The sequence below is a fragment of the Pseudochaenichthys georgianus genome, chromosome 9 (assembly GCF_902827115.2).
Source record: "Pseudochaenichthys georgianus chromosome 9, fPseGeo1.2, whole genome shotgun sequence".
Lineage (NCBI taxonomy): Eukaryota > Metazoa > Chordata > Actinopteri > Perciformes > Channichthyidae > Pseudochaenichthys > Pseudochaenichthys georgianus.
The window spans coordinates 12,647,862-12,663,460 of NC_047511.1; the positions used below are offsets into that span (position 1 = coordinate 12,647,862).

The following is a 15,599-nucleotide window of genomic DNA, read 5'->3' on the forward strand; positions in this document are numbered from 1 at the left end:
AAAAAGGCACACATGCTGAAAACCCAGCTCCAGAAGGGGGGTCTGGGGGATTCTCCCCAAGGACATTTTTAGAAATACTAACATAAACTACGCATTCTGGCACTCTGAGAAGAAAATAAATAAATCTATTGCTACCCGACATATTAATAATATGTTATGCCATTGTTTGTTTTTCACTTTGTTCTGAGAACTTGCTGCTCCTCACAGAGAGAAGAGCAAAGAGGAGATAGTCTGTATGAGTTACTTTAAATTGTGGGTAAGGGTAGATAGCCCCCATTGTTCTGTGACCTGTCAATCATCAAACCGGGGGTCATATTTCATTATTTGTTCATTTTTATCTGAAGTTGTACCCATGGATGTATGAAGAATAGTTCGACCGCAAAGTTATTCTCCGTGGCAACAATCTTGATTCTGATTGGCCAGGAGACTCGAAAAAACATCAGCAAAGATGTTTTATTGAGAAGATGATCACTACGTGACTCCTGGTCTCCGGTACTTCCAGTCCAACACCTACTGCATGCACAGCGTTAGAAAATTGGGCCTTCAAGATAAAAGTTTGACTCCCCCCCCCCCCCCCCCCAAAACATTAAAAAAAAAAAAAAACGTTACAATTTTTTTTTGTTCACTAACACATCCGCGACCCACTCGAAACGGGTCCGCGACCCACCAGTTGAGAACCACTGCTCTAGAAGGCCCGCTAGTTAACTGGCTCGAGACAGAGGATCTAGATGAATGCGACGAAGCAATTCATGACGTTTTATTGTTTTTAACGTTGAAATGACAAGTGCAACAGGTGAAGATGAAGTTGTTGCGGAATTGTTGTGAGTACCCTTTTCAAGACGACAATTCAGTGAAAAGACGGACATTATAATGCCGGGGGGGGGGGGGGGGGTGTGTGTGTCTACAGAAGGTCCAGTTGTGATAGACACGGTTCGCCACTGCTATACACATATTTCAAATGTATTACAGATAGACACAACCTGTCAAATGACTGTTTCCCACACAATATAGAAATCATGTTATGGTTAATGTGTGATGAGAAAACATGCATAAAAGATTGGCGTTACGAGTTTTCTATTTTCTAGTTTTCTATTTTGTTTCGAATGGGGTTTTGCACCCCGTGTGTGTTTTTACTTCATGCCTGTGTTTTCCCGCCTGTTTGATTACAAGCTCAATTTCACCTGCTGCCTTTTTCTAGAAGTAGCTTACATTGTTTATTTTAACCCCAGTGTTATTTGTATATGTCATTAATAATGATTGACTGCCAAGCCTACAAAGAACAATTACATCTGACAATAAAAGTTTGCCTTTCTAAAGCTGTTAAGCAATTACAACAGAATACTGTGCACATTATACTTTAAAGACTTAAAGGTTGATCAGTGAACATGAGCAATTTCTCATTGAGTTAGTGTCTAGCTTTAGGTCTCCTTCATGTGTGTGATTTATTATATGCCCATACTGTACGAAGTTGTAACAGAAGTGTTAATCACTCTGCAAGAAAGTCAATAATTCTATTTTCAAAAATGTCAAAAGATTCCTTTGATATAAGGAGACTTAGGCTGCAGCCACACGAGGACAAAAACGGCTAAACGCATAGGATTAACGCAAACGCAATCGCAAAGAAGCTTCCGTCCACACGCAATAGTTATCCGGATAGTGTCTGTCCACACGAGACCGCTCCGTTTAGCTCCAACCGCTGGAGAAGCTGCAGTACATATGCAGGAGCCTCTACGTGGCGCTGTAACTTCCTCCACAAAAGCAGCGAAGAAGCATGGTTGTCATGGTTGCCCTTCTGTTTATTCTCCGCGGTGGGGGCCGAGGGAACCGAGCAGAGTTTTTTGCCAGTCAACGTGTATTAAAGTTTAAATCTTCCAGACAAAATTATAAAAGTGCCGCTCAAAGGTCTTCTTTGTTATTTATTGAGCTTTAAAACAAATGAATAACGACTATATATTATAATAATAAAATACACGGTCCCTCTCTTCGGACAGCGTCAGTGTCTGTCTCATGCAGCAGCTGATCCAGTAATGAGTGATCCGGCCGACAGTAAAAATAAACATATTTATAACTAGTTTAGTTTGAGAGGTAATTAAAATAGCTAAGGGTGATGATCTGACTTGAAGTGTGTGTTTTGCTGCAGCGGGAGGAGCTGCAGGTGAGCAGAGCTGCGTGTCTCCGTCCTGTCAGATTAGACTTCACTCGCGTTTAGGTCCATATCGAGAGAAAGATAAATAATCTGAATGCAGTGTGCAGTTTACTTTGACGTGGGGGTGAGCAGCAGAGGTGGGGAGAGGCGGGGCTATTGCCTCATCATTATCAGAAAATTATCGTATAGGGCGTACACACGGAGCCGTTGGACCCCCCAGAGCGTTGCGTATGCCGTTCTATCCACCTTGGGACCCGTTATCGTTTCCTCAGTCGTTTAGTGCCGTATTCGGTCGTCCTCGTGTGGCCGAACGGTCTATATGACACTAAACAGTAACGCAAACGACTGTTTTCGTCCTCGTGTGGCCGCATCCTAAAAGTCCTTGGTTATCGTAGCCACGAGTCAAGTTAAAGAAACTGTCATGGTGAGAATAAAACACAGGGGACTAGTATTACTAAATGTGATGTGGACTTTAAAACCAACATTGGGCCCGATTTCTCTTCCTTTGACATTTTGCATTTGACATAAAAATCAACTAGAGAGAATATGCGTAGTTTGAGGTGTATGATGAATCAATGCTGTCCTTTTTCTGGTTAGGATAGCCTGAATAATACCCATACTCCCTGTAGCTCAGTAGGCAGGGTACATTTAAGGTTACAAAAAAGGACATCTCCCCACTTCAATTATCCAACAATACCTGCCAGCTAGGATCAACCTCCTCCTTTAGGTCAACATTTTGTAATAATGCCTGTCACTCACGCTGGGCTGGTGCACTGACGCGTCCGGAAGCGAACTCCAGTACCACAAGAGCGGGAGCAGGAGCCATACTTGTTCCAGGAGCCCCAGGCGCCATCTTGCTTGATCTGATTAGGATTCTTCCACATGCAGTGACCTTTGTAGCACCACTACAGAGGATGACAGGAGACAGGGAAACATAAAAGACTCAAATAACATCTATTTAGAGCAGAATTGATGCAAAATAATGTATTTTGTGACATCTTTGTAATTGCTAGAGGATTGATGTGTCATGGGAATATATAATACTGTAGGTAATGAGGTGGGTGCTGATGGTTAAGGTATGAGGGGGAGGCGTGTGGCGCAGTGGATAGAGCCTTGGTGTTTGGATCAGGGGGTTCAAACCCCACTGCAGTCATCATGTCGTTGTGTCCCTGGTCAAGACACTTCACCCCAAATTGCTCCTGTGTGGATTGCCCACAGTATTGAGTATGTAAGTCGCTTTGGATAAAAGCGTCTAATAAGTAACATCTAATGTAATGAGTGTTTATCAAATAAATCAATACAAATAATAAAGGCAACAATCATTACAGAGCAATAGAGCAACATATATAACCATGTAATTAATGATGGTTAGTTAAATAAATATAACATTTTGTGAAAAAAAGACATGACCAATAACACAAATAGTAGTATTACGAATAATAACAAATACTAGGTACTTGCTACATCAACAAGTATAATGCTAAAGCAAACGACAATATGCAACATTTGTGTAATTGATAGGGGATTGGTTTGTTATGAGATATGGTGTCAAGTTGTGAGTGCTGTTACCTTCAGGCATGACTGTATATCCATTTAATCATTCATGATAATGTCAGAACAATTACATAATACTAAAATAAATAACCATACAAGTAAAAATGGTGAAATGTATTGAAAGGGGAAAATTAAAACTAAATTAAAAAAGGACCAATCACGAAAAAGTCCCCAATCATTATTAAGATAATAATAATGAGAATAAATAGTAGATACTTGCTACATTAACAAGTATAAAGTGCTGAATCACAGGATAGTAATTGCATTATGTTAAAAGGATAGGGATTGTGTAGTATGGAATAAGTGTTACATGATGATAGCTGCTAGTGTAGGGTTGGAGTGTTTTTGGCACAAAGACATACGTCTGTTTTAAGCTGGGATTTGTTCACAAGTTGATTTAATGGGGTCATGAAAGCTGCCAGTGTGTTGCTTAGTGCTGATGTGAAATTATTTGCATTACAAAAAGGTCTACCATTATGCAATGGGTATTGTGTTCAGGGCCGCCTTAATGCATGGGCTGACCTGGGCTGAAGCCCAGGGGCCTACGGAGATTGGGGGCCAATAAAAAATAATATATATATTTTTTTATTTCGGATGTTTTAATTTTTTTTTAAATAAACAAAGTCTTGGCTTTCAGAATATGAAACTTTTATTTCCAAAATCCCACGATAAATACATTTTTGAAGCTTGTAAAGGGAAGAAGACAGCTCTCCCTCGACACTCTGCTGTTCCCCTCCCTCCGCTGAAATTATGATTGTAAGGCGTATAGTAATCATAGATAACACGGCAGGGTCCGTTACAGTTTGTTTTCATCTGGTTTAAAATAAACAAAGCCTTGGCTTTCAGAATATTAAACTTATTTCGGCAAATTCAGATGATAAGTACAACTCTGAAGCTTGTAACGGCATAATTACAAGCGGAGAACGGAGTAACTTGATGTCACAGCTGCAGGCATTACAGCCGGTGTTTCTCGTGAGTGTTTTCCCTGGGAAACAAACACAATACACACAAATGCACAAAAATACACAAACACACACACGTATACACACACACACTCGCTTCCCCCAGACCAGTAATCCAAACGAAAATATCTTCCCTCCATACTATTTTGATCATTTGCTCCGCTAATCAATCAGATCAGAATGGGAATATGTTTCACATGTGACTTATTCAAATTGCGAGGGATTGAGTGACAGATGAAGGTTGTTTAGGAGAAACAGTTTGAGAAGAAAAAGTTTGAGAGTGGCAAAAGGAAATTGTTGAGGGAAAAGGAGTTTCGAGACAAGCAGCTATTACAAAAAATGCCGAAGCTTACAGGTTATTTTAAACCTGTAGGCCAGGATGAGGAGGAAGGAAATATTAGTTCTGTACCGAGCGGCAGCGGTGCCGGCCGCGGGGCCTCGGAGCCAAGTAGGCCGTCTGGTTCTGATAGCGATGTAGTGGCGGGAGAGGAAAAACAGACAGGATGGATGTTGGAGGAGATGGAGAGGACGACGAGGACTTGCTACGTGGAGGGTAGCCAACGGCAACCGGACAAATACATGAGGGAGGCCCGATACGTCACTCATCTGGAGGAGAGGACCAGGCGCGCGTAGAGAGAGTGGAGAAGTGCGATCACAGAGCCTGCCGAGGCTATAAATGACTGATTTGTTGTTTAAATAGGGGGCCTACACAATAAAAACAATCAGCCCCAGGGCCTGCTGGCAGGTTTAGGCGGGATTGATTGTGTTTCTTGTTTTTTAGTGTTGTCTGTGGATTTGGATGGGTGTCTTGATGACGGGAAGAGCAATCACTGACACAGAGGGTCAGAAAGGGACGCTGCGGCTCGTTATCAGAGATATTGTCAGGGGCTTGTTTCCAAAAGTAATGCGTTAGTTTGCAGAGCCAGCTGAAGTGGGAGTAATGTCTGATGTGTTCATTGAGCATCGGGAGCATGTATCCCAAATCAAAAAACAAAACCTTTTTTTTTACATTTTGTCTTGGGTAATGTGAGTTTTGTGAATCCAGTTGTGGCTGAATGTTAGCATCCTCTTGCTAATTGTGTGAATTTGAGTGAACTGAAAGAGAAACCCTGCAGCAATGTTACATCATCTGTGAAAAAGGTTCCCAAAAGAATGGTAGCCCATTGTTTTCAACAATCATATGTCATTGTTAGGCTGATGCTGTGGTTTTGCAACTGACATGCATTGTTTATTACTCACTTTTGGAAAAACTGCTGTATGATCGCGGCTATTGTGTAATCATTATCTAATCCATCAAAGATTCTTCCTCCCTCACCACATTCAAAACATCACTCAAAACCTACCTGTTCAACACTGCATTCAACCACTGACCACCCCCCACTATTTTCTGTTTTTTTTATCTGTTTTTGTATTTTTAAATGATTTGTATTCTCTGTCAAACCGTCTTTGAGTTTCTAGAAAAGCGCTATACAAGTATAATGTATTATTATTATTATTATTATTATAATAATAATAGTCCTGCAGATATCTAAAAAAATCTTGTGGAAAAGTGGAAACAAGCACCAATATTCATCCCTTTGGGGTCATTTATTTAAAGGAATGATCCACTCATTAGATAATTAATCAAAACTTCAGTATTTAGTGAAACATTATGTTTAAACCATACCCTGAAGAAATCAGCGATATTCCCCGGTAAATAATGATTTTATAGCTCTTTTTTTATCCAAACCTGTATATTCCGTCTGGCCGCCGCCATTTTTGCCATTTTCAGTAGTCACGTGATGGTCGTGACGTCATCCATGCGTTCACTTTGTCAACACACGGAAACATGGCGGAGTATTTGAGTTCGGACTCGTCAGCAGAGGAAGAAGTTTTGACCAATGTGAAGAGATTGGATGGGACAGTATGACAATACGACACCCTCTGTCCTAAGACCCTCACATCGTACAAGGAAAAACCTCCGAAGAAAACCCACAGTTTAAAGGGAACATGGGAGAAACCTCAGGGAGAGCAACAGAGGAGGGATCCCTCTCCCAGGACGGACAGACGTGCAATAGATGCCGTGTGTAAATTGAAAAGATAATACATTTGCAACATAGGTAGTCCAAATGTTTGGAAATGCATGTGTGTATAATGGGAAGATGATATAAGATACTATATGTATGCATGTAGTACCACCCTTGCTAGCGATTCCCTCTCTAGTTTAGCATACTCAGCTTCGTTGTCCCTGGCCATAGAATCACGATTTTATGGGGCCGGAAAAACTGGGGGAAAATACACACTAGCCGGTACTACGCTATATGGAAAGGCCACCAAAAACTGTCCTGGCCTGGACGCTAAAGGACGTTAAAACGTGACTAGCCGCTGCAATGGAAATGCGCTATAACATACCTTATTCTTACTCCGAGCACTACTTCTGCTCCTCCGTCGCTTCACACTTGCAGAGGGCGATTTCTCTACTGGCCGAACTGGTGTCCTGGTCGGTGATGACACCAGAAAGACCGATGGTACTGCATCTCCATTAAGTAATGGTTGTTCCATAAATCCCATGTTATGTTTGATCATACTCTCAAGAGTAGTCGTCCGGAAATGTGAAATGTTCGCTGCATACATGAGCCTGTAAATCTCTCGGTTCGGGCAGGCCACATTTCGCTAGCCACTGCCTCCGAATGTACTTCTTACGCTTACCTTTTGGCAACAGATGGAACCGAGCATTCCGTGGATTGTTCCTATCAGAATTGTGGCAATATTTCGCGATACAGTGAGGCATATTTGAAGAGAGAAACTACAGTAAATAACATGGAGATCAACGTGTCTTCGAAAACCAAACGCATGGTTTACGTCACGTCCGGAAAATGGCGGCGCCCACAGTGTTGATGTTATTTCGGTATATAATCAGTTTAAAATCACTGATAATGTCATCGGATTAAAAAAAAAAAAAAGATTGGCAGAGACTGGTCTGTTTTATCGGATGATAATTATGTAAAAATGAGTGTCATGAGCATACCATTCCTTTAAAAAACACGTTTCCAAAATGGCCGCCATTTCCAGCCGAGGAAACAGTATTTTAACACAGAATTTAAAACCACTATTTTGGTGATTTTGGTATTGAGTTATTTGTTTTCAGAGTTATTTTGTATAATTTTAAACACAAAATGTAAAAATGTATATCTAAAACACTGGATTATTTCAAAAAATATATATTTTAACGATTTTTAAACTCCAACAGGAACTAAATTCTGCAAAATATCAGTAAATTGGTTACAAGTCAAATTCAGTGCACAATCTGTGCTTTATTTAAATTCTCTGAGCAATCACATCTAACACATCTTATCAGTAGTGTCCTTGTTTCCACATTATGACATAAAGCTCATGAATACAAAGGAGATAGGAAAACAACATTTCACCTTGGGATGGGACTGTTCAAAATTTGAATTCACCATTGACAATGGGCGCGCGTTCTCTAATTGCCATTCTAGTCTTTTCTCTACGTCCAGACACCTTTTTCTCGGTTCTCCAAGCCAGTGGCCATGTAGTACTGCATATAAAAGACATACTTACTTTTCCAAGAGCACACTCCGTTCCATCGAGAGGCGGACCCTTCTTGGTTTTGCAGAAGTACGGGTTGTCTGGATGACTGCACCACAGCTGTTTACATGGGTCAAATGTACGGAACTGAAACGTAGAGAAGAGGAACATTGTGTGTGAGGTCAAGTGAGCTGAACATTTAGGTGTAACAGGCATGAATCTGATTGGAAATGTTTTGTGTTAATATGGCGGATGATGATTTGTATACATACAGTATAAAACATAAACCAGGATGACATAAAGTATAAAATATAAATCAAATCAAGTTTTATTTATATAGCACATTTATAAACGATTTTTGGTCATGCCAAAGTACTGTACATATAATAAAAATAGCCTACAGTGGAGACACTTTACAGCTAATACAATAGCACAGATTGTTCAGAATATCAGTATGAGAAAACAAAAGACACCCTCTATCATTGTTTATGAGGTGTTAAGTATCGCAGTCACACGATCTGATGGACAGCTGCCACCCAAGAGTTACAAGCTCCACTATCAGGCACTCAGCTGAGAGGAGTTGGGATGTTTTTCGTCCCTTCAAGGTCGTATTTTTTTAAAGGAAGAATAGAACGGACAGGACTCATTGAGAGAACTCGAGAATTAGCTTTGTAGCTGCCCTCAGCATCCTTCTGACAAAAGGTAAAGCAATTAAAGGTTCTCCTCCCTTATGGTATTGATGTGCATATTTTCCTTTATGTGTGTCATTATATTTCCCCAATTGTCACTTTCCTGTTCAACCTTCAATCGCTGCGGAAAATCTCACATTAACACTGCAAACATGTTTCATTTGAAAGCTTATAATAAGATATTAGATAACTATCTCAGTCCAATACATTGTGTATAATGAACACCATTTATTCGCGCTCATTGGGTGAATTGTACTTCGTTCTTAATGGCAAGTCACGGCCATAGAAACACCCACACTCATTTTCTAAGCTTCTTCACCAGTAGTGGCGTGCTGGCACTTTTTGCGTTCAAATTATCATAACCTTGTGCCTCCATTCTCAACACATTCTCACTCCCAACTCGGCCTATGTTGACGTTATGTAGGGGTCCTTGTCGTCACTTTCCAACGCAAGGGGGGCCCTTTAGCGTCGAGTTTCAACTATCAGGGAGTCCCATTGACTTGCATAGAGCTCCCTGAACGTCTGTAATAGACGAGTTGGGATCGCGGCAAAATGCTCTCCGCAGATCCATTCTCACAGCTTTTATCAACCTTTTTCTTACTCAATATCAAGCCACACTTTATTTTAATTGAATAATGTAGGACTTTTGTTGCTGTCAGTTATGGGGAGAGTAGGGGCTCAGAATACTGAAATCTGTATTGTTTCATCGTTTTTTCCTTCTAATTTTGTATTATTTTCTAAACCACACACTGTTATTTACTCAACAATAACACACAATTATCCTTGTGTTTATGTATTTGTTTGATTATAATGTCGAATTTTTGCAGTCCGTCAGGACCGAGAGTCGGAGCAGCTCATTCAAACACAGAAAGCTGTATTTTCAAAATAAGAGTTCATTTTAATATTATGTTTTATAATATATTTTCTATTAACTAGACCACTGGGTCATGTTAAGACCATATTTTCTGTCGGTTTGGTGTTGCAAATATAAAAACAATATATGTGTGGATAACAAAATACATCCATCAATAACGTGCTTTATTTATTGACACAAATATTAAGAGTACATACTTTCATAGGGGGAAAGTATGTACGGACCCATTCAAATCCAGTTTTGGATAGTCTGCCATGGTTTTTATCTATTGGGCTTGTTGGAGATCTAAGTATACTGTTATAGTATTCTCTTGCGGCACTAAAACATTTGATTAGAAGATCTCCAGCGAATGACTGACTGATTTAATGGAGTATTACAGTAAGCAGGAATCTTTATTTCAAGGTAATATTCTGCATAAACCTTTTTTCCAGCGTACTATAGATTGATGGACGTATATTACTAAATTGCAATACGATGTGTTAAAGCTTTAATTAGTAAAGATAGCATTAGGCAAGATATATCTTATCATGGTGTGCTTAAAAGTGTTTTATAAAATGTAGTTTTTGGCAAGGACCTAAAATAAATACCCCATAAAATATCAATAATACAGAGAAATAGCGATGCATGGCACAGAATTCAAAATGGAACCACTTGTAGTCCATTACATTTAAGGAGGATGCCATCATCATGTTGGTGCCAAAAAACTGGTTTCACCTACAGTAAGAGCACGACAGCAGCAGAGCTAACAATTTAGTTTAGTACCTCTTGTGCATGTGGTTTAATTTGTGAGCACTCAACATTTCTCAATGATGTGTGACTGATAGCGTTATCTCAGTAGTAAGTGATCATTGTGATACACTGTTTTCCTAAAGCTTTTAGGGTATTTCTGTTACCAGCAGACCTCATAGAAGGGAGCCAAATAAAACACATTTATCAAATTAAAATACATCAAGCATAAAATTATCATTCTAAATGTACTCATATTTTTAAACAGGACATATTATGCTCATTTTCAGGTTCATGATATGTATGTTGTGCCTCTACTGTGAGTTATTTACATGCTTTAAAGTGGACCTATTATACTATATTTGAAAAATATATTGTAGGGCCATACCTATACAAAACATGTCTGTGAAGTTTCTAGCTTAAAATACCGAACAGATCACCCATTGAAGCCATGCATCATACTGCTCATACCCCTCTATTCCAGCCCTGTTCCAAAAAGGCTGATTCTGCTTTAAATGGAACGGCTGCTGCTAGCCACGCCCCTTTGTAGCGTCACGCAGCTTCCTCCTGCTAGAGAGATTTCTACCGGGAGAAACTCAGCTAAACGCTGCCGTGATTAAATGCCATATTATGTTCCCAACCACTTCAAGCTTTATTTCTGAAACAGTATGGAGCTCAAACGTTTCTCTCTCGCAGGGTTTACTGCAAAGACGTTACATTACACATATTCTCTCCAGTACAGTGTTAGCTCTGAGTGTTAGCACAATGTGCGGCGTGTTGTGGGAGTAATATGGTCTGTGTTTACAAATATTACTCCCACAACACGCCGCACATTGTTTCTGATACAGCACATACTGTAGCTTGACATGTTCTTTCTTAAAGGGCCCATGTCATGCTTTTCCGGTTATTACCCGTACCCTTGTGTGTTATGAAGGTTTTTATGCATGTAAACGCAGGAGGTGCCGGAGACAATAGGTTGGGACGTGTCATGTGTGCCGGAGACGATAGGTTGGGACGTGTCACGTGTGCCACATTTAGCCAATGACGTCATAGGAGCCAAATCCTGGATCTGCTCGTTTGCACCCAGTTTTTAATTTTTTTTTAGAGATGTGGGTACGGAGGAAAAGAGAGAGGGTTTTGTTTTCTGACTCTTTGTGAGTTCCCTGACACACCGGGGACACATATTTATGTATAAAATACATCAAAAAGTGCATTTTGCTTAATAGGTCTCCTTTAATGTTCAAAAAGCTCTTTATTTTTCTCATAGGTGCTGCAACACCTCTTTTCACCCTCTGTCTGAAACCAGAGCCCAGTCTGCTCTGATTGGTTAGCTGGCCGGCTTTGTTGTGATTGGTCAACCTCTGAGCATGTCCAGTACCATGTTTTGCATCTATAAAACACACTACAGGTGAATGACAACCCATAAAAGCCTAAAAGGGGCCACTTGATTTTTTTTTTAAATTGTCAATATATTATTAAAGCCAGAACAATCCCTCACTCACAGCCCAGTACTGACGGTTATTCTAGCTCCATAACCCAACCCAGAGCTGTGCTCCATGAGCTGCTGACAGCCTGCTGTTCAGCATACTGGGTATTTAATATGCAAACTCTATCCACTACAGGATTGATTGATGAGATATCTGGCATGCTCTCCTCTAAGGACTCTTTGGATTGAATAGATCTACTCATGGTTCACTCAAGATACAAGTAGTGCTTATACAACTTTGGAATACGTATGAATGCTTAAAGGCATATGTCTTTATATTCATTACATTTTTTAATTCTGTTGATATTCTGATAAAGAAAAAAGATTCTATTATTTTATATATCAATATATATGTATAATATAGATATATATAACTAAATGTGGCAGATTACACTCATGTTGCTGTCAATTATTGACAGCAGAGTACACGCAGAGTGGGCAGATCATTATATATTCAAGCTCTATTTTATTTTTAATTGTTTAAAATACTCTTTGACGTAGGTCCAGAGGGAAATACACGTTAGTATGATCAATACATCGTGATGATGAGCGAGAGTGTGGAGGATCTTCCCTGGTCAAGAGTTTATAATATTTTAAGTGGACAAATAATAACCTTTTTCATGTCCACACTTTTCCTACTGCAGCATGTTTACATGCTTTAATTCTCCCCAAAAGAATGTTTCACTTATCATCTGAATGACCTCTAATTACTTTCTGTCTGAAACATTCAATTATCAGCACTATCTCAAAAGGCCTAGTGTGCTCTGATTGGCTACTGATAAGCATTACAAAGGTGGTTCTCAAAACACTTATTTCAATACTGAAAACATTAATATTATAAAAATGTTGCATTTCATGATCGAATGGATTCCTCAGTACAGCTCTTGCTGATGTCTTCAAGGCGGTCAGAAGTGAGCGATCAGTGTCTAGCTTCACTGAGATGGGTTGAGGTAGGCCTATGCAGGGGGGTAACACATTCACTTTACTGGAGGGCTGTTCTTGATTATAATTTTAAATGTACTCTCTTTTCTACTTGAACACCACAAATCTTCTACTATTCTGTGCTGCGGTACCTCTTTGAGTTCTCCGCCCATTCCTCACAATACACACAACCTGATCAAATCTACTCCATCATAGAATCCATTACAATCCGATGCTGCGATTTATACTGTAGAGTGTACTCTCTCGTAACAAAATCAATCCTTGTACCATTAATTTGCATTTTTAACAAATATTTTTGATAAAAGAAAAGCTTTAGAACTTCCTGCGAAATTAAAAAGGTTCATGATTAAATATGAATTCTCCAGTGTTTTGCAGGTTTACATACATTTGTTGTTTTTCAATCTATGTCAGATCAAGGTTCTAATTAGCTTTTGTACCTGTGACTTTGATAGAAACGTGATATTAATATCTAGCTTTTGTAGATCAAGGTGATTTGATGAAGAAAAGACGCATTGACTCCAGCATATTAATTACCTCACCATCTGCAGATATTAAGCAGGTGTGACTTTAAGCAGATGTCTGTTTGAAGTGCTCCCTAATCTAGCATCTGATTATCTTTGGAGGAATCTGCTGATGTTTGAAAATCAGTTTCTCCGAAGACTGCAAACATCATCTGCTGTGTGGCTTTCTGCAGAGCCTCAGCAGGTCGGACCTGCTTTTCTCAACTAAAATTGTTATTATTTTGGAGAGTAAATTGGGCCCTCTTACAGACAAGGTTTTTGAGTCTTCAGTCCTCCAAATGGTAACCTGAGTGCAGTACTCACCGAGGTGCAGATCTTATAGCCCACTCCAAAGTCAAATCGACACTGCTCATCCATCGAGTAGTTGATGCCGGGAAGTTCAGGGAGTTGCGGCCAGTCGTGTTTGAAGGGGTCATCTAGGAGACAGTCGTACGTGCTGTCGGGAAAGAAGAGATGACACCGAAGTCAAGCACTGAAGAGAACATTTTTTAAAACATTAAATCATTTTTCTAGATGGATTAGTCTACTGGGGCCTTGAAATACTTTAATCACAGGACCAAATAGACATATATAAGAGTCAAACCTTTCTCACTAACTGATTACCCCAGTTTAAAATGTGCTGCTATGAATTCAAACTGTTCCTTTGACACATTTGGCATAACATTCTACAGCATTAAATCCATCAGTTTAATATCACACCCCAAGTAGAGCTGCGTAATGTGTAATGTGGCAAAAATCAAATACAGTGTTATGATCTATTTTATGTAAGTAACAGTTTCTCACTTTACAGTCATTGATTTGTTAATTGTATTCTTCTATTGCAAGATTGGCGACATAACTTGTGTTAAACTCGAAAGACTGAAATTCTTTAAAAATAGACTTAAGGGTTTTTAAGGCAAACAGGTGCAAAACAATTCTAGCCTGACTACACAATACAAATCATAGTCATGTGTTTTTAAAAGACTTGAAAGTATTCTAAAAAATAAAAAGACTTGGCTTTTACTGCAGGTTTTGCTAATTTTACATTTTAAAAAGCGGACAAAATACAAGTTTCTGTTAAAAAAATATATTATTTAAATAATTTAGCTGATTATCAACATGTTTGTGTAGACAGACAGACTGAATGAAATGTAACTCTTTGTTTCTGGTTTCCACATAATTACATTCATGGAAACAACACAGTCCATTCATACTCACAACTTTATAGCATATATCCTACATTTTAAACAAAATGATTGTTTTATATTCAACTCCAAACTTACTGCACAGATCTTTTCACATTAAAATCCCCCCAGAGACTCAAACTTCTGCAGATGTTTTAAAATCAAAGCCTACATGATGGCTTTGATTGTAAAACACTGGCAGGAGGTGTTTCTTTGACAGTAATGCAAAGTTGGCAGACTAAAACTCAGATCAGCTCAGTGTTTAATACGACAGACAGGACTGCTGATATACCAATAAAGTATAGTGCTGCAGAAATGGATGTTATCTGAAATGTAAGGCTTTTTACCAATTGATTGAAGGTCAGCCATTATCGAATACTTTATTTGAAAATTCACTGTATGTTCCTTGCTCTAAGTGAAAAGCAAAGCATCCTACAATTTAGCATTTTGTTGTGCTTCTTATTACTGTTTGTTCGAACATACAATGCTTTAAAGCCTGTGTGCAAATATTCTAACTGACAACTAACACAGTTTTCACAGAGCATTTATCATTTCTTCTTTCAATGACAGTTTTGCACCTGTATGTCAGTTTGAGGACACATTTGGTTGCACATGGCCAGGTGGTGAACAATGCCTCAGCTGCAGTAAATGCCATCATGACCGCCTTTTGTTAAACTGACAAATAATATGTTCATTTTTATAAGTGATAAATGAGCACCTCGCACAAGTTTGCACAGCTGTCTACCCCAGCGTTCTCTTTCCATTTCAGAACCAAAGCTGTTTCATCCAACATTATCACACAGCATTAACACTTTTAATACCGTTTATGGATTTATTGCTGCAATGGATCCAATTAAAATAGCCGGAAGCTGGTCTAAAAAAACGGTGTGCTGATTGATTTCACAATGCCATTGTCATCTCTCACTTCGCTGTCAATAGTTGAGCATTTCACTGTTAGGAATTGATTTTTGAGCAGCTCAGTGAAAAAGTCAAGGTCCCTGTCACTGT

At 39.2% G+C, this 15,599-nt stretch overlaps 1 protein-coding gene across 1 annotated transcript in view; it reads right to left on the reverse strand.

The window, feature by feature from the left end:
* The window catches only part of adamts3 (ADAM metallopeptidase with thrombospondin type 1 motif, 3), a 204,381-nt gene that overhangs the window by 55,742 nt on the left and 133,040 nt on the right, over window positions 1–15,599 (reverse strand). Inside the window, exons 10-12 of the mRNA XM_034091711.2 lie at window positions 13,732–13,864; window positions 8,224–8,337; window positions 2,906–3,051 (exon numbers count right to left, since the gene is read on the reverse strand). Of these exons, the coding sequence (XP_033947602.1) occupies window positions 2,906–3,051; window positions 8,224–8,337; window positions 13,732–13,864 (393 nt within the window). The remainder of the gene's footprint in view (window positions 1–2,905; window positions 3,052–8,223; window positions 8,338–13,731; window positions 13,865–15,599) is intronic.